Genomic DNA, 24961 nt, shown 5'->3' on the forward strand with positions numbered 1-24961 from the left:
AGCATAATGCGGCACGTTCTACCATTTTTATTCTTCACGCGAAACCTGGAACTGACTGCGCTGGTGTACCGGGTCCATTTCAATACATGGAAAATGCTTTGCATGCATTTCTGATGAAAAAAAAGTCTGTGGGCAGCATCTGGACATAAAACCGTTAAAAAAAGCTTTTAAACGCGGTTAACTGCGTTTACAAGTGTTTGGCTTTTGAAACGCAGATAAAATCTACTCCTGAACGCATGTTTGGTGCGATCAAAAAAACAACTGTAAACTCAACTGCAAACGACTGTGTACATGGACACCTAGGAAAACATTAGGGAGAGTTCATGGGCTGCTGAAAACAATGCTGAACAGCTCCTGAACGTCAGTTTAGGAGCTGCAGTGTACATGAGCCCTTAAACTACTACTACCTCAAGTGGCCAAAAATATTGTGTATGTAAACCCTAACAGTGAATGTATTTACTCCCTTCTGATAGGGTTTTTGTACTCGCTGTAAAATCCTTCTCTTAATTGTACATCCCAGGACATGACAGTTCATGACTATTTGTGTTATGCTGGCACCTTCAGGTGAATGGACACTGACCAAAAAGAGGCATAATCCCTCCCAGCTCAGCCAAGCCTTAGTGCGCTAGTTTCCGAATGTAAAGATGCTACCCTGAGTCTCTCTGAAGATCTGTTCTTTTTGGGACTTCATTTTTACATCTCTGGTCCGTTCCTTTTCACCCCTACCAGGGCAGCAGTGGACTCCATCTGGATCGGTCATTATGGCCAGCAGGCAAAGAGGGACTGCATCCAGACCCCACATGCAAGACCAAGGATGGCTTTTAATGTTTGCTGTTCACTACCTGAAAGAAGTGTATTTTATGATCTAACTATCTGGGTGCTCTACAGTTGCAGGGCAGCGATATCTTCTGGAGGGGAGCCGAGACCCTGATGGTTGAAGCTTGAGCCTTGCAGTTTTATCTGGGTTGTGGAGGCTTTAGGCAATCTGAGCACTGACAGAATGTGTTTGTTACTTCTGCAGTGCTATACAGTCTGTGGCAGTGTTTAAAAAATGGCAGTCCAGTACTGCCCCTGATATAACCGTAACTGGTTGGATCAAAGATGGAAGCTCCTACACATAACTCAGCTGCCCCATTGGGAAAATAGTAGTAGAGTATTGTGATAATGCCAATCCTAGGTACCAAATAGAATCCACCCAGGGCCCCTGCACCATTCAGTCCACCCTCACAAATACCTGAACACACTGTGTCAAAAAAACCCTGTCGCAATATAAACCCTGTCGCAATATAAACCCTGTCGCAATATAAACCCTGTCGCAATATAAACCCTGTCGCAATATAAACCCTGTCGCAATATAAACCCTGTCGCAATATAAACCCTGTCGCAATATAAACCCTGTCGCAATATAAACCCTGTCGCAATATAAACCCTGTCGCAGTATACCTATTGATTAACATCTTCTGATCCTCTAAATGTTCCAATGCAAATGCAAGCTTTCTGAAACCTGAAACTTTGCATAAGCTTAGGCAAGCCCCTCTCCACAGACAGCTCTTAGCGCAGTGTTGCGAAGACTATATTAACCTGTTACCTTGCCTATCTCTCGGTGTGTACCACTATATAACATGCAGCAGCAGTACTCCATATCTCTAAATGCCCTATCGCACTAATTTTTACACAGTGGCCATAATTCAAAGGTATTTAAGTGGTAAATGTGAATAATAATTTGAATAATGCATATATAAATTAGAATCCATATTTTAACTTCACACAAATCATATGAATTTGTGTCTAACACTTATACCATTAACCCTTTATACCATAAATCATATATTCAACAAGTAAAGCATATGTTGTAGTTAACACAAATATTCACATTCAAACAGTGTACAAAGCACTATGAGTATGATGCGTGTATAGTCAGCCTAATGTCTTTCCCATCTGTCAGATGGCAACCCAAACTGATCTCAGTGTATTATGTTAACGTGGTTCTCTGGGGTATACTGAGATGAGTTTGGGTTGCGGTCTGGTGAACTAGGTGACGCTATGCTGACTTCAATAATTCAATCTCATGCAAGCAAAAAGGTGTGTGTGTGTGGTGTTGTTTGTGTTTTTTTTTTTTTTGTTTTTTTTTTTTGTTTTGTTTTTTTGTATTGCACGATTGGATATTTAAAGTTAGCACAGCTCCACGTCATTCCCTTTTTTGCAAAGCCAAAATTCATTTTGCAAAGTGAACCTGCTCTGCTCCATTATTACATTAACCCAATTGTTTCTGTGCAAAGTACATGTTAAGCAGTGCTCCAGCAAAGTGGTTGAGAGAAACCGTGTTTACACTTTTTAAATCCTTTATACAGCACAAAAATATTTTGTTATATTGGATTCAGTCAGCCAACTCTTTATCAATTTGAACTTGTTTGGTGTGTGACACTGGAGGAATATTTCATTGATGGTTACATGTGTTTATTTTGTGCAGGTCTCTGGTGGTGGGGCTTTGATGCCTTGCTTGCCATGCTCCCAGCACTCAGGGGATTTACATCATATACAACACAAACAGCCGAAGATCCTATTCCTAGCCTGAAGCCAGTGTCCGATATATATGTATCTGACCATGACAAGAAGGTAACATTTCATCTCTAGTGGCAAAAGCAGATTAAACTCCGGATCATATTGCACCTGTTTTGGTAAAGCCTGCTATTTTATATAGAAGTTGAGCTTGCTTTCTGCTTTACAGCAATAGCAACTAAATGTAGCTCTTGGAGAACAGTGGGCAGTTCTTGGGTAAAGTATATCCTACACAAACTTAAAAGATCTACTTAAGCTCAAAATGTATTTTGTGAGTATAGAAGCAAAAGTAGCAGGTACAATTATATGTTTAGATCAAAAACACACACATAAGAAACCTAAATGATCCTATGAACCTCAGTAATGATTTTATAAATTAGTAAGGTAATGAAATATATATTTAATTGGTTTCTAATACTGAACTCTGTTCAGTGAACTATGAATAGGGAAATCTCTACAGTGCAATACATTTATTGCACTGTATATATTTCCCTATTCATAGTTTGATAGGTTTCAAGGATAAGTTCACCTTTTGGAGCATGTTATATGCTCCAGCTCCGGTAGCCAGTTACACCCTGCACCCAATGTTACAATGCAAAAGCAGGGGAGCTCTGCCCCCTTGGCCATGGCATTTATTCAGTTTCTTGTGAATGCATGAACTACAACTACCATTGGCCAATGTGGCTGATGACTTGTAGTTCTGCATGATCTGAGGACACTGATAAGTGCTCTTATAGGTCATGCAGAAACCCTGCGGCTTGTAAACAGCCAGTATGAAGGTATGGGCTGACAGCTGCAGGGCTTGACTGCAGAAGTCTGACGTTGCACTCCTGATCCACTGATCTGTGCATTATACGCCGGTGCAGATTTTTGAAAGGGCTGTGGGTGAATAAAAACACAACAGTTGTTTGACAAGTCCTTAATTTAAAACAAATTATCCCCCCAAAGTAGATTGTGGTTGATGCATTTTCCTAGTGCATTGTGACAGATGCTCAGTCTGCATAGATGTGAACCTATGTTCCAGCTTAACTAGACACATCTCTAACCCACATACCTACTTCTAGCTCCTGCAGCCACTAACTTTTTTTTTTTTTTTCAAATTTTGTAGGTGTTACAATAATCCAGCGATGTGCACAGGAGCCTCGGCTGTCTGGGTGTCTCTTTCCTCATTTGGTTGAGAGGTAGCAGTCGAAGCCTTGGGTTCCCACTGCTGTCAATCACAGCCAATGAGGAGGGAATGGGGGGCAGGGCTGAGGCGAGGCGTAGCACGGCTCTGTGTTTCTGTTGAAAATTGTTGAACCATAGCAGGCAAGTGCACTATATTGCCAAAAGTATTGGGATACATTTCCAAATCATTTGATTCAGGTGTTCCAATCACCTCCATGGCCACAGGTGTATAAAATCAGGCACCTAGGCATGCAGACTGCTTCTACAAAGATTTGTGAAAGAATGGGTCGCTCTCAGGAGCTCAATGAATTTAAGTGTTGTACCGTGATAGGTTGCCACCTGTGCAATAAGTCCATCCGTGAAATTTCTTTGCAAATAAATGGCAAACTGTAATAACAAAGTTGAAGCAGCTACTCAGCCACGAAGTGGTAGGCCACTTAAAATAACAGAGCGGGTTCAGCTCATGCTGAAGCGTCAAGTGTGCAGAAGTCACCAACTGTCTGCAGAGTCAATGGTTAAAGACCTCCAAACTTCGTGTGGCCTTCAGATTAGCACAACAGTGCATAGAGGGCTTCATGGAATGGGTTTCCATAGCCGAGCAGCTGCATCCAAGCCTTTCATCACCAGGTGCAATGCAAAGTGCCGGATGCAGTGGTGTAAAGCACGCTGCCACTGGACTCTAGAACAGTGGAGACGTGTTCTCTGGAGTGACCAATCACACTTCTCTGTCTGGCAATCCGATGGATGTTTCTGGGTTTTGCAGTTGCCAGGAGAATGGTACTGGACTGAGTGCATTGTGCCAAATGTAAAGTTTGGTGGAGGGGAGATTATGGTGTGGGGTTGCTTATCAGGGGTAGGGCTGGACCCCTTAGTTCTAGTGAAGGGAATTCTTAAGGCGTCAGTATACCAAGACATTTTGGACAATTTCATGCTCCCAACTTTGTGGGACCAATTTGGGGATGGCCCCTTCCTGTTCCTACGTGACTGCACACCAGTGCACAAATCAAGGCCCATAAAGACATGGATGAGCGAGTTTGGGGTGGAGGAACTTGACTGGCCTGCACAGAGTCCTGACCTCAACCTGACAGAACACCTTTGGGATGAATTGGAGCGAAGACTGCAAGCCAGGCCTTCTCGTCCGACATCAGTGCCTGACCTCACAAATACACTTCTCAAGAATGGTCAAACATTCCCATAGACACACTCCTAAACCTTGTGGACAGCCTTCCCAGAAGAGTTGAAGCTGTTAGTCTGCAGGGTTCAATATTGAGTTGGCCCACCCTTTTCAGCTATAAGACTGGGATGCCATTAAAGTCCATGTGCGTGTAAAGGCTGGTGTCCCAACACTTTTGGCAATATAGTGTATGACGTGTGTTTTGGGGTGTGTTTTTTTTTTTTTTCTCAAAGATAAAGCTTTATTTTCACTTTAAAAGCACTCCTAGGCCTTATTCACACCTGCGATCTGTGCGATCATCCACACCTGGATGATTGTGGATTTCTGCTGTTGGAATCACAGGTATGAGCACACAGCTGCAGCGTCACTGCTTTTACAAAGCAATGACCGGCTGATGGAAACTGTGGCTGTGTGCTGCTGTTTGCATGTCTGCTCATCCAGCCCTTCCCTGCGGTTAGGGACAGATGATCGGTCCTGGATGCGATCTATCTGTATCCACAACTAGTCATTTTATTTTATAAAGAAACCAGCCCTGCACTGTATCGTTGGTGCACATGCATGTAGATGGGAAAGTGGCCGTAAAGAGGAGGCAAAAGATAGCAGCACTGAGGTGCAGCAAAATTGAAAAAAGTGGAAATCACATTTTAGTTAAAAAAAAAAAGAAAAAAAAAAAAAAAAGTTTGATACCTGGTGCTCTAGAAAAAATCTAATTCAGTTATGGTTTACATCTATATAATACAAGTTTGTTTGAAATTGCTAGCAGATTCACGTTTAAATAGGGCTCATTATAGGAAAATGGCTTTGACCTTTTTCAGTTTCTCTTTGCCTTTAGTGGTGTGGATCAGGTCATTGGTTATCTAAAAATCTGTTAAAACCTCTTTCAGGAATTGAACTTTCAATATGATGCTCGAATGAAGGAGATGGAAAAACACTTTGGGTTAATAACTGCCCATCATAATCATCATTTGGAAGATTACAAGAAACTGAAACTTCTGGTTGTGGATATTAAAGAACAGATGGGACAGAGAAGTGACCAGGGTCAAATGTCAAGTGTAATTGCCAGCCTTCTCGACGAGAGATTTGCCAAAATGAAGTTGGACTTGCATGAAAAATCTATTGTGAGTATTGTACACTTTACTGAAATGTTAACACAAACTTTATTGGGTTGGTGATTGTAAAGCCGACTTCAGGAACTCTGGGTACTCTGTGATGCAAGATATGACCAACGTCTGTGGCCTTTAAGTGAGGTCTTCCCCCTCCCACTTTGCACACTTTAGTATTGACCCATCACTTTGATGGACAGCTGCACTAACCATTACTAAGGTATATGAGACATTGTTTATCTGGAGCAAGTATCCATGGGAGCTGCTTGGTATTTGGCATTTCCAAGCACAAGCTTTTGGGGATCATATTTATTGGTGGCATGGGTCACAGGTTTACTTTTTTAAGAGGGAAAATCTAACTTGTGTGGCTGCACAGAAAACCCCTGAAGTCCAACCCCAGCTTTGGTACCTGCTGTACTGGATGGTGTACAGAATTAAAATATTCTACACTGTAAAGCTCCTCACAATCTTCAAAACTAGCCGTTCTCAAAGTGGCCTCATTTATACTTCTGGCTGTGATGCCCAGCATCACACAGCCTGTTCCTGTTGGGCTCGGATGTCATGAAGTACCCCCCTCCCTATAGTTCTCAGGATTACAGGTGTTATGTTGTGATGCTGGTATTAATAGCATTCCTGTAATCTTGTGTGAAAGTGAAGTGCCCGCAGACCTTTCCACCTACCCGCACCAGCTTTTATTACTCCAGTGCCTAGAGGGACATGTAGCCTGAGTGATTAAAGTGCAACAGCCATGGACAAAGTAACCACAACTTAAGCAGCTTATTGAAATTATTTATAGGAGAAGAGTGACACACAGACCAGAAGCAAGGGGTTGTGGGGGACAGTGGCACTAAATATTTGGAGTTTGGATAAACTAATAAGAATACTACTGTATCTCGCTGTATATGATTAATTTGTTTTCTATTCAGGATAGGTGGGCTCTCTGGCATATTGTGCATAGAAATACATGGTGCAAACAAGGCCCCTTTCACACATGCGGAACAAACAAGCCCACCTTTAAGTTTTTCAGTTGGACCCAATAGAAAGCTCCATGCAAGTCTGTGGGCAGGTGGATGTAAACAGATGTGCATCCATTTACATCTGCTTACCTCTGAGTCCATTCAAGTCTGGGGGAAAAATGAAACGGTCTGCATCTTTTTCCAATTTTACAAACTTAAACCTGAAAAATTGGAGGTAGCCAATGAATGTGAATGGACATGCATCCAGCATGGATCAGGACAGCCCGTTTTAAAATACACCAGCACAAATGTGAAATCAGTCTCATTCTGCTCAGATTTAGCAGCGGATCTGTTCACACAATCCTCACTGAATAGACTGGATGGTGCCCTTGTGAAAGGCTGCAGTTTAACCCCTTGGCGCCGACAGAACTGGGCTTTTTCCCATGGGGCCTCATATTTGCGTGTCTTTCTTTCTGCTGGCAGCACGCTGCACGATTCTAACGAGCGGGACTCCTGATTCCAGGTCATGTGATCGCCTCTGATAGGCTATCACAGTGATCAGTCACTGTGAAGCCCGCCCCCCTTGTTTGTTTGTTCTCTCCGAATAGAGGAGATACATTGTATCTCTCTCTCCTTGTAGAGAGGGAAAAAAAAACTGTAAAATTTGAAAAAAAGATTAATATTTAACCACTTTGACAACCGGGCTATAGCCAAATGACGGCTTCAGCGGGGTTGTCCAGTTCTGGTAGGGCATTATAGGACGTCCTCCCAGAACGTGCCCTCTCACGCGTCCCCAGCGATCTCCGTGATCGCTGTGTCCTGCGGGCACAGCTGATCAAGTGATGTGGTAACAGGTCAACCACAGCGGCCTTTTACCACATGATCAACTGTGTCCAATGACAGCAGATCACCGGGTAAATGCAGTTGCTGGTTATCAGCTGCACTTTCCTCATGCTGTCACAGCACGAGGAAAATACTGCCGATAACCGGCAATTGTCAGAAAACAAATGATAGAAAATTCATATGGGTACAGTGTTGCATGACCGCGCAATTGTCATTCAAAGTGCAACAGCTCTGAAAATTAGCTTGGGCTAGGAAGGGCGGTTTAAGTGCCCAGTAGGCAAGTGGTTAAAAAAAAAACTTAGATCAGGGGTCTTCAAACAATGGCCCTCCAGATGTTGAAGTACTACAAATCCCATCATGCCTCTGGAGTCTTGCTTGTGGTTGTCAGTCTTGCAAGGCCTCATGGGCCTTGCAGTTCATTTCCTGGAGGACCATATTTTGGAGACCCCTGACCTAGATTTAGTTCAGTGCAAGGGTTAGTGTTTTGGGTCGGGGTCAAAGGTCAGGGTTTTTTTTTTTTTTTTTAATGTGTCAGGTGTGTTTTAGGTAAAAAAAAAAAAAAACAAAACAAAATGCACACTATTGTTTCTGGGTTGTACTACAGGTACAAATAACATACACATATATGGTATCGCTGCGATTTGTCAAGAGCTGGAAATTTTTATTTTGGGTTGTTCTTTGGTGGTAGGTTATGATAGTAATGAGAAAAACGCCACTAAATTTAAAAAAATATTATTTTTTTTACTATCTTGGATAATAAAAAAAGAAAATCGGGGGATACACATTACCATTTATCACCAAATGAAAGCCCAATTTGTCCTGGGAAAAAAAACAAGGTATAATTCACCTGGATGTACAAAGTAGTTGCGATGATATGTACGGTTTTACTAACATGTCAAAGTTTGTAAACTTTTCCTTGGGCGTTAAGATTTGTTTTACCTTAGGTGTGAAGGGGTTAAACTGGTTTCTTCAGTGAACTCACAAACTCCTAATGCATGTATTGAAAATAACCTGGAGACTAAGGCTACGTTCACACTAGTTGTGCAGGTGGCAGAAAGGCGTTTGGGAAGCGTTTTTACCGGTCACCTGGGACAATTCTGCACATTGCAGCACATGGTGCTGTTCTAACGGGAGCGTTAGCGTTGCCTCGCGGCAAAACGGACGCCTCTGGTCGAGTCAGGAGGCGTTGAAGCCTCCTAGTCTATGGCGCCGCTCCACAAACGCCCGGCCAGTGTTTGCAGTGCGGTTGCGGGGCGTTTGCGGAGCGGTAACACCATTCAAACTTCGTTATAGGCGTTTGTAGGGCATTTTTAACGCTCAGCAAACGCCTAGCAACCGCGCATGCAGCGTTTGCCGAGTGTTAAACACTCCGCAGACGCCGGACCAATGCTTGCCAAACGCTATGTTTGGCAAGAGTTGGTAGAACAGTCAAGTGTGAACGAGCCCTAATTGGAATTGCAAATGGACCTAACCTAAATGGTACGTTTTCTGTCAGTTTTTATTTCAACTGGCGTTTTTTTTAATTAGGCGTTAAATGGCTTTTAGATCCCCCTTTTTAGATGTATATGTAAATGTTTTTTAAAATGTTATTTATGTGGTGAGGTAGGCCTATTTGCTCACTGCATGTCAGGTCTGCTTCCTGCTTTGCAGTTCTTTATGGCTGTTTTTTTTTTTTTTTCACTGCTCTTCCTCAGAATTATACGGCTTTTTGTTTTCACTGCTCTTCCTCAGGATTAGAGTGCACAGACTGATTAAAAACAATGCACTCCCATGTGGCTGACATCTTAAGTAGTTAAAGTAGATGTTTGTGCAAAATATAACCTATTCAGTACATGCAATGCATGTACATTTCCCGGTGTTTTTTATATTTTTAAAAGTACAGAAAAATATCTGATGATCTGCTCGAAATAGTGCTCTTTTAATTTTCTTCTTTGAAGTGACATCAGTGTTTTTGCTGCACCGAAATCAGAAGCAGGGTTTTCAGCCCTCGCCAGTTCTCATTTTTTGGGCTACAAAATCTCTCCCACATCTCCCTTTCTCCTCATCTTTGTTACATAAATTGGCTACTCTGTAGTCTGACAGAGTACTGCCTATGATTTCAATGCAGCAGAGGCACCATGTCGTCAGTCCAGTATAGGAAGTTAGGAACTCGCTGTAAGGGCCTGTTCACACTTGGCTTTATTTCTAACTCTTGCCCAACACGCCTATAGCTTTTGACAGGCGTTTAGACAGGCGTGTTTGAAGTGTTTTTAACGCTCCTCAAACACTTCCAAAATGCCCTATGCATGGTCTTAAGGTGGTTGATAGGCGTTTGCCAAGCCTTAAAACCGCACCACAAACTCCTATAATGAAGTAAAATGGTATTAACGTTCCGCAAACGCCTACCAGGCGTTTGCTGAGCGGCACCATAGACTTGAATGGGAGGCTTCAACTCTTCCTGACTAGTCCCGAGGCGTCAGTTTTGCCGCAACGCTAACGCTTCCGTGTGAACAGCACTGTGTGCTGCCATGTGCAGAATTTTCATTCGTTTGGGAAGAGTTTGGAACGCTTCTCAAACGCCTGTCTTTAGTGGCAAATATAGGGGACAGTGAATGTAAGATGTCAAATACATATACAAAATTATGGTTAAACCTTGTGATAACTCAAAAAAATATTCCAGTTGAAAATACACTGTACTTCTTCCTTTTTAACCACATGCCGCCCAGCCACTGTAGAAATACGGTGGCAGGGCGGGACGGTTGGGCAAAACCACGTTTTAAAACGTGTGTTTTTAAAACGGGTAAGGGGCGCGCACGAGGCGCATTGCCGCCCTACCTGTCCCCCCGATCACAGCCGTGGATGTCAGTCACCGGGTCACAGCCGGCGATCGACCGGTCGATCGGCGGCAATCACTGACAGAGAGCACAGCTGCAGAAGCTGTGCTTTCTGTCAGTTCCCTGATAGCTCCAGGACACGCTGATCGGGATAGAAGAGTTTCTCTCTCCTGATCAGCAGTGTTCCCTGCAGTACACACCCCCGCCCCCCTAGTAAAACACTCCCCTCACACCCTTTCCCTGAATAATAAACTTAACCCCTTCCTCCCCAGTGCCGTTAGTACAGTGTCAGTGGTTTTTTTTTTTTGCACTGATCACTGTATTGGTGTCACTGGGGATGTCAGTGACCCCAAGTCAGTACCTCCCAATGTCAGAATTTCCGCCGCAGTCCCGCCATAAGTCGCTGATCGCCGCCATAAGTTGCTGATCGCCACCATTATTAGTATAAAAAAAAAATAAAAATCCCAGTATCTTTCCTGCCATTTGTAAACGCTATAACGTTCACATAAACCAATTAATTTACACGTATTGGGGTTTTTTTTTAGCAAAGACATGTCGCAGAATGCATTTTGGCAGAAATTTATGACTAAATTTGATTTTTAAATTTTTTTTTTTACTGGACATGTTTTATAGCAAAGTCCAAAATATTGTTTTTTTTCCTCAAAATTGTCAGCTATTATTTTTTTTTTTTTTTTTTTTTTTTTTTTAGCGCAAAAAATAAAAACCGCACAGGTGATCAAATACCACCGAAAGAAAGCTCAATTTGTGGGAAAAAAAAGGATGTAAATTTCATTTATGTACCGTTTTGCATGACCGCGCAATTGTCCCTTAAACTAGCACAGCGCTGTATAGCAAAAAAATGGCGTAAAATTGCAGTATTTATACCATAGTTTGTAGAAGCTATAACTTTCACAAAAAGCAATCAATATACACTTATTGGGTTTTTTTTTTTTCCAAAAACATGTAGCAGAATACATTTTGGCCTAAATTTATAACTAACTTTGAGTTTACTATATATTTTTTTTATAGCTGAAAGTTAAAAATATTGTTTTTCTTCAAAATGTTTGGCCTTTTTTTGTTTATAGTGTTAAAAATAAAAAGCGCACAGGTGATCAAATACCACCGAAAGAAAGCTCTATTTGTGTTAAAAATTAGTGGAGCGCCGAGTAGCAAAAAGAGGCCTGGTCATTAAGGGGGGTAAATCCTCTGGAGCTCAAGTGGTTAATTACCCCTTAAACCGTACTGGTTGTTGGTGTGCATGAGTTCTTTAACCGTACGAGATGACACTAAGCTGCAAGCTGCTTTTCTTAATGAGTATGTTTTGGAGTCTTGTCAGGCCAGATGTTGATCTCATGCATTTTTATTCCTTCACATCTTAGGCTGAGGACTCCATCGGTAAGAATCACGAAGCTCGCATCTTGCACCTGGAAGCTTTACTGACCAAACTGTCAGAGGTATGCAGCCTGAATACTGCAGGCTAAATGCTTTTCTTTGGAGTCCTGAAGGAGAACAGGAAGCATTTAAGTGCTAATGACTTTCTATTTATAGTTTTTAGTTTTGGCATTTCACCAATTTTCTTGCACTTGTAGGCCATTGATGAAGACCGGAAGCGCGTGCAGACTAATGCTAGGTAATATTTTTAACCTATTTTCTACCTTGCTTGAGATCAGCTATTTGTAAGACTGAATGGTGATGACACCTCAGAATAAATCTTCTAGCTGTGATGGATAGCTGCTGACAGCTGATAAACTTTTATCAGCTGTACAGTGAAGAAAATAGAGCAGCTGTTTTGGCATGTTCTAATTTTTTTTTTTAGATTTTATCATAGAGGGAAAGCTTGCACATTGCGCCTTCCTACAGCTTAAAGGATAAGTTCACATTTGAGAACATGTTACACATTCCTTCCGTTTACATGTAACATGTTCACACTTCTATAAACAATAATATGCTCAATAATAAATAAATAATATAGATCCTTTCCTCAAATCTGTGAATATAGTAAAGTCCCAAAAGTAAATCAAAAATCAAAATATCTCACAAAAATCATATGTCCCTTTGAAAAATAAATAAATCCAAGTGTCCAAAGTTTGGTTCGAATCCTCAGCCTCTTGCAGCAACTTGATTTACCTCAAAAAACAGAAACATAAAAACCACATAGTGCATTATCCTTAATTAAATAAATTAATGCATAAGAACCATCCAGTGATATTTCACCCAAGTGAAAAAAAGTGTATACATAAAAATATACAAGCACATGTGCATATACACAGTGTGTAGTGAAAAACCGTGTATGTGAATCACTCTTTTTGTGCTCAAAAATCACACACCACAGTGTACACTTCTACTGAAGTAAGGAGTAAATACCCTTATCAATATTCAAAAATAACTTTTGCCTTAATAACAATCACCAAGAAGACTGTATGATGGGATGAATCTTTCTGCCAGTATCCTCAAATTTCACTCTGAACTCATAACACCATATGGATCCATCCACATTAGTATTTCAGACCAATTTCCACCATATCCGCCGTCCAGATACCCATATATGAAACAGAAAATAGTGTAATACTGCCACACTGTAAGCAGTACCATTAAAACTTCGGGATTTTAGTGTGTGGCAGTATTACACTATTTTCTGTTTCATATATGGGTATCTGGACGGCGGATATGGTGGAAATTGGTCTGAAATACTAATGTGGATGGATCCATATGGTGTTATGAGTTCAGAGTGAAATTTGAGGATACTGGCAGAAAGATTCATCCCATCATACAGTCTTCTTGGTGATTGTTATTAAGGCAAAAGTTATTTTTGAATATTGATAAGGGTATTTACTCCTTACTTCAGTAGAAGTGTACACTGTGGTGTGTGATTTTTGAGCACAAAAAGAGTGATTCACATACACGGTTTTTCACTACACATTGTGTATATGCACATGTGCTTGTATATTTTTATGTATACACTTTTTTTCACTTGGGTGAAATATCACTGGATGGTTCTTATGCATTAATTTATTTAATTAAGGATAATGCACTGTGGTTTTTATGTTTTTGTTTTTTGAGGTAAATCAAGTTGCTGCAAGAGGCTGAGGATTTGAATCAAACTTTGGACACTTGGATTTATTTATTTATTTATTTTTCAAAGGGACATATGATTTTTGTGAGATTTTGATTTACTTTTGGGACTTTACTATATTCACAGATTTGAGGAAAGGATCTATATTTATGTTATTATTGAGCATATTATTGTTTTATATTTGTACACCTCTAAGGGTAGGGGTGAAGTGTGCTTAAATAGAAATTGGGGATTAATAGTGATTTATTTATTATTATGTTCACAGTTTTGCAGCTCTCCCCACCCTGTGACAGTGGGCTGGGGATTTTCTCCTGGCACTGGCTATTATAATTTGAAAAGGGGGTGGCCATGCATGGCTGTTCTGTGAATGAATGCCTACAACTTCTGTCGTCCTGTGTGACTGATGGCTTGTAATTCTTAATGAACTGAGCGGGCGCTGGTGAGCTTTTTTGCAGTCCATTGAGCTTCCTGTCATTCAGTAATTGGCCATATCGGTGGTATGGGCAGACTGCTACACTGACAGTCTGCAGGAGCCCGACATTGCATCAGTGATATGCAGATGTAATGCTTTCAAAGCTCCTAAGAAAAAATAGGAAATGCGTGTTTTTTTTGCTTGCAAAAAACTGCAATTGATAGATGAATGGATGAATGGATATATTATTTATTTTTTTTTTTTAGAGAATTTTTTAAAAGTGAACTTGTCCTTTAGGAAAGTGCTTGCCAACGTTCTGTAATATCAAGAGTTTTTGTAAAGCCTGCTTATGTGACCCATTATTCTATTCTATTCCATTATATTATAAGTAATTAAATTTAGTGTGGTTGCAATATTGAGGCATGTCTTCTGATATACAGAGTAAGGCTTGATGTTTTATGTAATGGGTTCTATGTTAAGGAGGGGACATTTTGTAATTATTTCTGGTATTGATATGTTATACTTGTATGATAAAACGGCAACATTTCACAATCTTCACTTTGAATATAATTAGCAGGCTATGCCATTGCAGCTTCTTTTCCCCTTTATGTTAAAATGTTCATTATGCTTTATTTGTGCAGTGAAGGTGAAATTCACGATCAAAGTTTACTTAGAAAAAGGATTGAAAGACTGGAGGAAGAATTTGCAGCATACAAAGCAGAGTTCCTTAACGGACAGACAGCGAAGTCTAGCTGTGATCTGCCAGACTGTGTTCTTCAAAAGGTAAAAAAACCTAGAGCATCAAATAAACTGTTCTATATTATTGCCTTTGGGGTAATATACAAATATCCTTTAATAAATGAAATCTAATAAATTCTAAATGCCGGCTGACTAGATTGCATTTATTAAACTTCAAAGATGCATTGTGTCCAAAAACAACCATATTTCTACAGTTTAGTGTGTTTGGATCATTAAGATGAATCCTGGTTACTGTTTTTCTTTTTGCTCTGTCTTTGGCCTCATTCACTCTGACAAACCTGCATTTATATGGATTAGAGGACACTCTTAAATGCACGCACAGGTTATGATTTTTTTTTTTTTTTTTTTAGGGCGGAGGCCAGCAGGGCAGCGCAATAGTGGTGCTGGTGGGGGAGACAGAAGGACAGAGGGCAGCTGTCTATATTACAATAGAAGAGCGGTTTCCTTCTCCTTCAGAGCTGTGCAGGGAAGCTGCTTTGTGTTTTCTGGCGCTCTGTTCTCTGCTGGTTCTCCTCTCTCTCGTGCATTCCATGTGATGTTAGGCACCTAAGATGAAGGGGGGAGAATCAATACTGACATTTGTTGCTTGCCTCTGCTGCTCTGCATGTGGGGAAGAGCATATCATGATATGAGTGTGAGATTAGTGGGGGGGGGGGACAGTCTGCCAGTTACTTGCTTATTATTGGGTAGATTGCGGCGGAACTCTGCAGTGGAGTGTGTGTGTTGTTTTTGTTTCTTATTATTTTTTGTTTCTCTGATGGGGAAACCTCACATACTGTTTGGTCACCAGAAAAGGTAATGTCAGCGCTTATAACCTGACAGAGGTTATACTATAAAACAAATGGGCTCCCCCCAAAATGGATTATATTTTCTTTTCAGATTTACCATAACAATTTACCAAACGTCCACTGCAGGTGAATTATCCATGGGCATGTGTTTTTAAATGAGTGATTCACCAACAGTGAATGTTAAATAAAAATCACATTTACTGCTTTAGAGAAACACCACTCAGACTCTGATATTGTCAACCTTCTCAATGAAATGGTGTGGCCACTGCCTTTTCTTGTGGGGCCTTCTCCACCATCCTTGTTTGCAGTGGCTAACTTGGCTTATTCAAAGGTTTAAAAGATAAACCTTTCCTGAGTAGTTATCCCGACTGATATGGGGCCTGTAAGTCTTCCACCTTAAACATGTTTCACATACTTCAAAATATTAGGGTGAGGGTTCCCACTTTTGCACCTTTCCTTGTGGAGTCTGGTTTGTATTCCTTTTTGAGTTTGAGCTGCACACCATGGACCTCCCTGCAGGCTTTATTCCACAGTAAGAATTTTTTTTTTTAAATGATGTATTGCAAACATCAACATGACAGTACAAAGCATAGACAATCTTCAGTAACCTATAACAGTGTTTCTTGACCTTTTTTCAGCCATAGCACCCTTTAAAAAGTACACAAAATCTTGAGGCAGCATTGATGTAAATATTGCTTAATTAACATTGGAATCTTAAACCTGGGATGATACACAATCGTCTTGAAAACTGATGAAATGCTGGGGGTGACCTTGACTGCTGCCTGCCCTGGATCAGTCTCAGGCGTTGCCATGGTTCAGGCGTTATACTGTAGATCCTGACCTTAGGGCTACATTAGTTATGTTGCTGGTTGCCGGCATGCACCATGGCAATGCATGATGTTGACCCAGGGCAAATTGCGTCCCATATTCACACACCCAGGGGAAATCAAGCATTGCCAGAGTTGTGAAACACTGGTCTACAATATCAAACTGGTGCTAGATCTGGCATCAACAACCATGGCTCCCAAAGGTATTTCTGTGTACAACCAATATGCTCCTTGGTAAGAGAAGATTGACTTGTTTTCTCTATCCCTCAAAGCAAGAGGACAACCATTTGTGTGCTGATTATCTGTGTGCCACAATAAAGAGCCTAAAATAGGGGCAGGTATCTCCAGGGTATAATATTTATCTGGCTAGCTTAGGAATATGCTGAGGTTCCAAGGTAATTGATCTTGGAAGGTGGTATTAATGGTGTTTCATGATTTGCCAGTATCTTGAAAAGAAAAAAAAACTTGGTACAATTCCCTAATGTGAGTTAAAGCGGTATTAAACCCCAAAATAAGTAATATTTTGCAGCCTTCTAATTCTTAGATATGGTGGTTGCTTTAGTTTTCTTTTTTAGACTTTCTCCCTTTCTTTTCCCCTGGTGTTTTGACCACTAAATCTGATGTTTTACAGTTTCATTTACCAGACCAAGCTGTCTGGCAAAAGTGGCAGTTAACCACCTCCCATCCGGCCATTGTATATAAATGGCCGGACGGTGGCAATGCAGGGTTGGGTGGCCGTTGGGAGCATGCAGCATGGCGATCCGCTGCTTGCTGTGTCCTCCGGACACAGTGGAACACCGATCGTCGGATGGGACCTCTGTGTGAGGTCCCGATCATGTGATCACTGATTGGACAATTAGTGATCACATGCAGAGTAGTAAGCAAGATGTCACTTCTGACGACATTGCTTACTATGTGAAATCTGTGAATGATCACAGAAGTCGCATGATACAGGGCTATTCACAACAGCCTTGTACCATGTGACAAGCTGTGACCAATCACAGCTCACACAGTAGTTCTCAATGGCTGCAAGAATGCAGTCAGAGAAGGAGAAATGATTGCTTTTACAGCCTTTATGGGTGTAAAAGCAATCCGTGTAAAAAGATGAAAAATAAATAAAAAATCATCACCCCCCACAAGTAGTACAGTGTCACCATGGTGACAATGTACTGCTAGGGTGACCAGTATGTAAAAAAAAAACCATAAATAATAAAAAAGAAAAATGTCAGTTTAAATTATAATTTTTGGTTATAAACTAATTTGGGTTATTTTTTTTATTCACTAAAAAGATAACGGAATACATTTTGGCCAAGATTTATGTTTATTTGCAAAATTTTATAAGAAAAACACTTTTTTTCAAAATTTTTGGACTTTTTCATTTAAATAGCAAAAAAAAAAAAATCGCATTGGTGAATAAATACCACCAAAATAAAATTTTATCGGTCTCAAAAACATGCTAAAAAAAATTCATATGGGTACAGTGTTGCATGACCGCGCAATTGTCATTCAAAGTGTGATAACGCTGAAAGCTGAAAATTGGCCTGGACAGGAAGGGGGGAAGGGGGTAAAAGTGTCCGGACAGGAAGTGGTTAAGAGGTTTGTGACAAACCATACAACACTGACAGGGATGCTTATAATGGTCAGCTTTTTATTAATTTATACCTTTATCTCAAAAGGAAATAACAATTTTGCTGTAACAGCTTAAAATGTGTTAGCTGGCATTCATATTTAATGCATTACTCAAGTCCATCTCAATCTGCTAGTGCATCAAAAACTACCCTCTCCTCTGTTTGAAAATGCTGCTGTCAAACTGTGTCAGTGACTCGTCCTCCATAGAGTGGAAGCACCATAAGACAGAAAGTGTTACTTGTGGCAGGGTCACCAGGTAAAAATAAAGGGGTAAATAAAACAAAAAATAATGCGGCCACCACATTTAAGGATTGGTAAGCTGCAGTATATTACATGGTTTTTGTTTTAATGCCACTTTGAGTCTTCAGGACCACTGTGGCAGGTAGGGTCATCAGGAGTCTAGTGCCACCAGAATAATTCTGTTAACAGTTTTTGTTTACATTTTATCTGACCTTTTCAATGGGCAAGCTACTTCAAAAGCATCTGGTAAATCATACAGCAAGTTAGGAAGCACATTTTGCCAAGTCAGTTTAAGCTCTAAGTAACCATTCCAATGTGATTTACCATTAATTGTACTATAGTTCAGACAGCTTGTGGTCCTTGCAGATACATGTGTTAGCCTTCAACTTTAAAGGGAAACAAGTGAACCTGACTGATCAAGTGACCTGTGGCCAGGCTATGGGCATTAAAGTAGTGGTGCACCGAAATGAAGATTCTGGTGCCAAAACCGATACCACAAATTCAGAATGCATGTGGCCGAAAACTGAAACCGAAATGTCTGCATATGTGGGGAGGCTCCAATTTTTTATTTTTTTTTTCTACTTTCATGTATATTTTTATTTTAACTTGTGATTTTATTGCCATCACATAGGGGACCAATAGTCCCCTATGTAATGGCATATGAGTGACAGCTCCTCTTTGTAGGGGGTGAGGCAGTGTGTGCAAGGAAGGGGGCAGGAGAGGAGCAGTGTATACAGAGGGGCTCCCTCACTGGCTGTCACTATATGTCGCTGCAGATTTTTAAATCCACTTGCTGGCTTTTTTTTTTTTTTGTTCACTATAGCTCACAGAATTAGCGGTCACTTTCCCTGGAGCTAAAGGAAACGTTGTTTCTTTTAGCTGGGGGGAAGTGATAGCTAATTCTGTGAGCTAAAGTGAAGAAAAAAAAAAGCCGGTAATTTTATTTAAAAACTGTCACTGACATATAGTGACAGCCGGTCAGTAGATACACTGCTGCTCTCCTGCCATTCTCCGCCGCCCCACCCTCACATCTGCAGTTCACACAGTCTCCAGTATCGGCACCTGTATAGGCTAAATTTTTCCTATCAGCAGAATACTGATAGGGCTATTTTCGGCCGATATATTTTGGTCGCCGAAATTTCGGTGCATCCCTACATTAAAGCAATTACATTCTTACAAGTATAAAACAAGCCTTCTGTGACCTTTTTGTAGCTGCATAAACATTGAACAATTCATCATTAGTTTCCTCAGAAACTTGAATTAAATCAAATGCTTATGTCAGCAGCAGTGTTCACTTAGCTGGCCCTTTTCTAGAGCACATGCTCTGTGTTCAATAGAGCAGGGGTGTCCAAACATTCTAAACAAAAGGCCTGTTTATGGTCCTTCAGTCTTTAGTGGGGCAGGTATGTGGCCAGAAGATGTAGAAAATGTCCTAGTGTGTGAGGAAACTACACCTCATCATTGATGTCAAGGGGATGAATAGGGCCCCATTGGTGTCAGTGGGAGGAATAGTGCCACATCGTTTGTGTCAGTGGAAGCAATTATGGCCAGTTGATATCAGTGGGAGATATAGTGCACCAAGGGTCAGATAAAGGCAAGCAAAGGGCCACAGTTTGGAGACCACTACACTAGAGAATAGAATGCTTGGAAGACTGCCAAGTCACTGCTTGGAGGGGGAGCAGATATGTCCTGCATCTCTGCATTACCTGTAATATAAAGTACGTGTAATTTATAAAGCAAACGCACTCACATTAATTTCAGATGTATGTTTAGCGGTTTACCTGAAGTTCAGATAACGTTTATGGGAGCAACTGTTTATAAATTTCTCTTTTAGGTGGATGCCAGAGTTAGAGAATCTGTCCAAATGATGTTTGGAAGTCAGACACATCTGCCAGAGTCCTTGCTACAGTGGATTTCCGCAAACTATGTTAGTAATGTAGATCTTGGTACCAGATTACAAAAACTAGAGCTCCAAATCTTGAAGAATATCACTCACCAGATGTCAATCACAAAGAAGGTGGCAACAGCTAAAGTAGTGGAAGGGGCAGTAACTGGAAGTGTATCTGGTATTTCGGAGGAGGTAGGTGTTTGTTTTGTTATCTGAAACCCGAGATATGTTTAAGTGGTCAGGAAAAAATGGATTTTGGACCATTAAAATAAGTTGCCTCTAAGATTATGGTACTTTATGTACAAATGACAGTTTCACCAGATATTACAAATGTTGCTGCGACTGAGGGTGCTGACTACAGTATGGTGAAGAATCATGTCGTTCATTCTCCCTTTATCTCTATACAAAAAACCCTTTGTATTCTTTTCACAGATTAAGTCATTCTGTAAATGGATGAAGGGTTGACATTTACCTCCTCACCCCCCCTTGTCCATTCACAGAACACCATGCATCTTGTGAAAATAATATAAGGCTTCTTGTGAATGGAGGAGGGGAGAGTGATTGACATGATCCTTCACTTTACTATGGCTGCAACTCGGTGCTGGAAGAAGAGCACTGTTTGTAGTATCCAGCTTCATTGAGAATTTTGTGCAGCAGCAGCCATCTAGACTTTGCATACTAGAAGTAAGTAACTTCAGTGGTACGGCTTTCAATAACATTTTCTCCTATTTTAACACTCAGCCTGCCACATTCATAATGTTTTTTTTCTAAATAAGTAACTTTTTTATACTTACCAGCTCTGATGCTCTCTCTCCTCTTCTCTTTGTGCCATCGTAGAAAGCGGCTCCTTTTCATTGTGGGGCACATGTGGGGCTTGATCCTGAGGCAAGTTGCCTGCTTCTATAGACACAGACAGTGATGCTCGGATTGGCCTCCCTTCTTTTTTTTTTTTTTTTTTTTGTAGGATTTGACTGACATTGGCTCCCGCTGCTCTCAGCAGAGCCTGAGAGCTGGGGGATGATGAGAGGGAGAGAGAGCCGCTGCAGACAGGCACAGCTCTGGTTCGAGATCAGGCTCACAGAAGTATAAGGGGGCAGAGGGGGTGATACACATAATGCATTCCCTGCATTGAGGTAAAAAATATTTAGGCTTTACAAACATTTTAATTTTAAACGTTGAGACCTTTGTGTTACCTGAGATTGGGAAATACTGATACTTTAAAAGAGAAGTAGGGCTTTTTTTTTTTTTTTTTTTTTTTTTTATTATTTTAGGTCCGATTCTGCATCTGTCCCGTCGGCTCTAAGTGCGAAACGCCTGAGCCAACCGCTCCCTCCCTCTCCAGAGCTGGGGGAGGGGCCGAGCAGACAGTAGTGACTGACAGTCACTGCTCTCTGCTCAGAGAGGAGAAGACACCTCAGCGGTCATATGATTGCTGAGTTCTCACTGCTCTCTGCTCTACTCCCCCAGTGCTCACTGGAGCGCTGGGCTGTGGAGGAGGGAGTGGCTGCCTCAGGCTCTCAGCGTTTTACTGAGAGGCTGAGCCAGGTGCCGCTCCAGACTCTGGGGTGGATCCTGACTTTTAAAGTCTGGATCTGTCCTCAGCCTGGACTGTCTGACCGACGTCAGCTGACAGCGGACTTCAGCGCGCTGTTGGCTGAAAACGGGTCACAGTAGTGCAAAATGAATTGCACTCCTGTGATTCACAGGAGAAGTACAGCCAAAAGAGCTTTGGCTGTACTTCTCCTTTTTTAACTTTAACAACAACAATACACCTTACATCTTTACTCATATAGTTACTCAAACAAGAGTAGACTACTCCCCTTTATTTATTTATTTTTTCTCCTTCCATTTCAAGGATGCACGTGTTATTGTGAATAATGCTTTGAAGCTTTACTCTCAGGACCGTACTGGCATGGTGGATTTTGCATTGGAATCTGGAGGTAAGCTTTGGTTTATCATATTACATAGTTTTAGGTAGGGGAACGTATTCTCCTGACCATTTAAATTGACTTTCTGTACAGGTATTCACATATTTAGGTCCTGTGAGATTTACTTTCATTTTTTGATAATCTGGCATTCTAAAATATGACCACAATTGGCATTTGCCTCCTCTGTGAAGTAGCAGAAGCATTCTGGGGACCTACCATTTTCTGCACATCTTGCATTGTATAGTCCCTGAAGACACTGCCTTTTTTTATTTTCTGCTTGCTTTGCAGATCTTGGTGATTTTTTTTTTTTTTTAAGTGTATCTAAACCCCCCCAAAAAAATGGATTGCGGCTTTATTGGTTCTTAGATGTGTGGTTTTTCTCTCTTTCTTTTTTTGCTTGTTTCCTTTTAGTGTCATATGGCCAATCATGTCAACACTTCAGTCTAAGGGTAAAAATGCTCTCTTTGCTATATAGAATTGCAGCATTGTTACCCTAGGACAGGAAGCATGACCACCCCCTATATTCATAACTTATATGGGGAGGGGGGGGGTGTTCTGTAGTCCACTACAGGCAGAACTGAGCAAGGCTAATAACACTACATTGTCAACTCACTGCAGAAGTTACCTGTTCACTGGGCTTCTGGCAGGATTGGCAGGTATTTTCAAAATACAAAACTTGTATATATTTGTGCAACTTTTGTTGAGCAAATATATTAAAAAAAACAAAAATGAGTAGTACCTTTTTAAGCGTGTGTGTGTAAAATGTCAAATGAGTCAACACTTTTGATACTGGTAATACGAAGTCTTCTAAATTTACACTGGAGGGGAAGTTAGCTGTATATTTGTTTATTGTGCTCACATCTGTTGATACTTGTTAGGTCATATATAGTTTATAATTGACTTACTTAAGAAATGCTGGATAATACATTTTCCACTCCACTAGCAGTTAGCCTGATTTATTTATGCCATCCTGTTTTTACCTTTTAAAAAAAACATTATTTCTTTCTTTAGTTGTGGGAATCCTCTAGAATACTACACTTGGGCCCCGTTTATATCTGAGCTATGCAAGGGCTGGGCTTTGCGTTATTAGTGCGTCTTTAGAGCAACATCATTTGCTTGAATTGGCTGCCCTCCACTCCAAATGTACTTAAGTAGCTCCTGTACCTTTTTTTTGGACCAGTGTATGAATGCCTATGTCATATCTCCACAATTTCTTAGGAGGCAGAGAATCACTCTAGTAGCTGCTGCTACTGCAGTGATCCTTGCTATCTTCCAGGATCTGTGCTTTGCAGCTGCTCTGCTGTATAGTAACCACAGGGCTTTGCTCACTGCACATGTGCCATTCAGGTAATGCCTTGCTTTTTTCTAACTATTGCAAAGCCTGCTCTGATTGGACAAGGTGGGAGTCACAGGATAGTCACATCACAATCTCCACCTCATCCAATCAGAGAGCGCTTAATCTATAGCGTATTCTTAGGTACGGTTGGATCGTGGATAGTTTTTGTTGATCTCTTATAAATTTGCACTAAGTTAAATCTGTTCTAGTGAGTTGTAACTTCAGGGTTCTGCTTTACTATAGTGAAATTCTGAGTGTGAGATGGGAAAGTAAAGCTGCCTATACAGGAGTCACAATAGAATGGCATCAGTCATGAGTCCTAAGATTACTTTTGTACCCTCCATTTTGTAAATTTTCTCAGAATCTGTTAAATTGTTTCAAGAAGGAAGAAAACCCATCCTGATATGTTTGATTCTTCTAGGTGGCAGCATCTTGGGTACTCGTTGTTCAGAAACCTATGGAACAAAGACAGCACTCCTAAGTTTGTTTGGAATTCCATTGTGGTATTTATCTCAGTCTCCCAGAGTGGTAATACAGGTGAGGAAAGGGAGACACCTTTTTTTTTTTTTTTTTTTCCCCTTAATGAAGATATTGGGGTTTTTTCACACCAGGCCCATTCATTTTGGGTTGCACTGTAAAGATTCCCTAGCTGTGTTATAATTGTATATACAATGGTGCAGCTCTGGTATCAATCTATGTGAAAAATGCAAATAAATGTGAACTAATATCCACTATATGTGCAAAAAAAAAAATGAGATGAATTATAAAGTCCAAAGAAAGGTGCATTGTCTAACAATATTGTGTGAATCAATGGTGATTAACGGTGTAAGGTGACTCTTGTGAAGGGTACATCTGTGACAATCCTCCACCACTACGCACTCACCAGAAGCAAGAAATAAGCAAGCTCTGTACAGAATTCCCTCCGAGATGTAACATTTTCACTACAGCAAGTCGGTATATGGCTAAATGACATCCACTGCGGCTGGACTCTATATGGGCATTCCTTAAGATTGATCTCTCAGCTCCCATACACCAATCGGCGAACAATCCAGATGTGGGAAATCCTGAAAAGAGATCAAATACCAGAGACAGCGAAATATAGTGTAGTATTCAATCAAAATACAAGGCATCCACGTGGAGCATAAAAACAATCACTCAAAGATGTCCATTGGAGCATCGCATGGACTCGGCAGCATGACGTCAGCAGGGAGGTTCCTCCCTACGTGCTGGCGTCACACTGCCAAGTCCATGCGATGGTCCGGCGGCCATCTTTGCGAGTGATTGTTTTTATGCTCCACGTGGATGCCTTGTATTTTGATTGAATACTACACTATATATCGCGGTCTCCGGGCTCTGGTATTTGAGCTCTTTTCAGGATTTGCCACATCTGGATTGTTCGGTGTATGGGAGCTGGGAGAGCCATCCTAAGGAATGCCCATATAGAGCCCAGCCGCAGTGGATATTTG

The 24961-nt window shown here is 41.0% G+C and overlaps 1 protein-coding gene across 4 annotated transcripts in view; it reads left to right on the top strand.

Annotated features, from left to right (window-relative positions):
- SUN1 (Sad1 and UNC84 domain containing 1) overlaps positions 1-24961 on the top strand; it is a 98881-nt gene that overhangs the window by 66152 nt on the left and 7768 nt on the right. For all 4 annotated transcript variants that reach the window (XM_089681833.1, XM_089681838.1, XM_089681855.1 and 1 more), the window contains 8 exons: positions 2471-2616; positions 5785-6018; positions 11995-12069; positions 12205-12245; positions 14742-14883; positions 20178-20423; positions 22087-22171; positions 23917-24032. In XM_089681833.1, coding sequence (XP_089537959.1) covers positions 2471-2616; positions 5785-6018; positions 11995-12069; positions 12205-12245; positions 14742-14883; positions 20178-20423; positions 22087-22171; positions 23917-24032 — 1085 coding nt within the window. The remainder of the gene's footprint in view (positions 1-2470; positions 2617-5784; positions 6019-11994; positions 12070-12204; positions 12246-14741; positions 14884-20177; positions 20424-22086; positions 22172-23916; positions 24033-24961) is intronic.

This window comes from Staurois parvus, unplaced genomic scaffold, assembly GCF_062004578.1.
Source record: "Staurois parvus isolate SC_StPar_1 unplaced genomic scaffold, SC_StPar_1.0 ptg000018l, whole genome shotgun sequence".
Lineage (NCBI taxonomy): Eukaryota > Metazoa > Chordata > Amphibia > Anura > Ranidae > Staurois > Staurois parvus.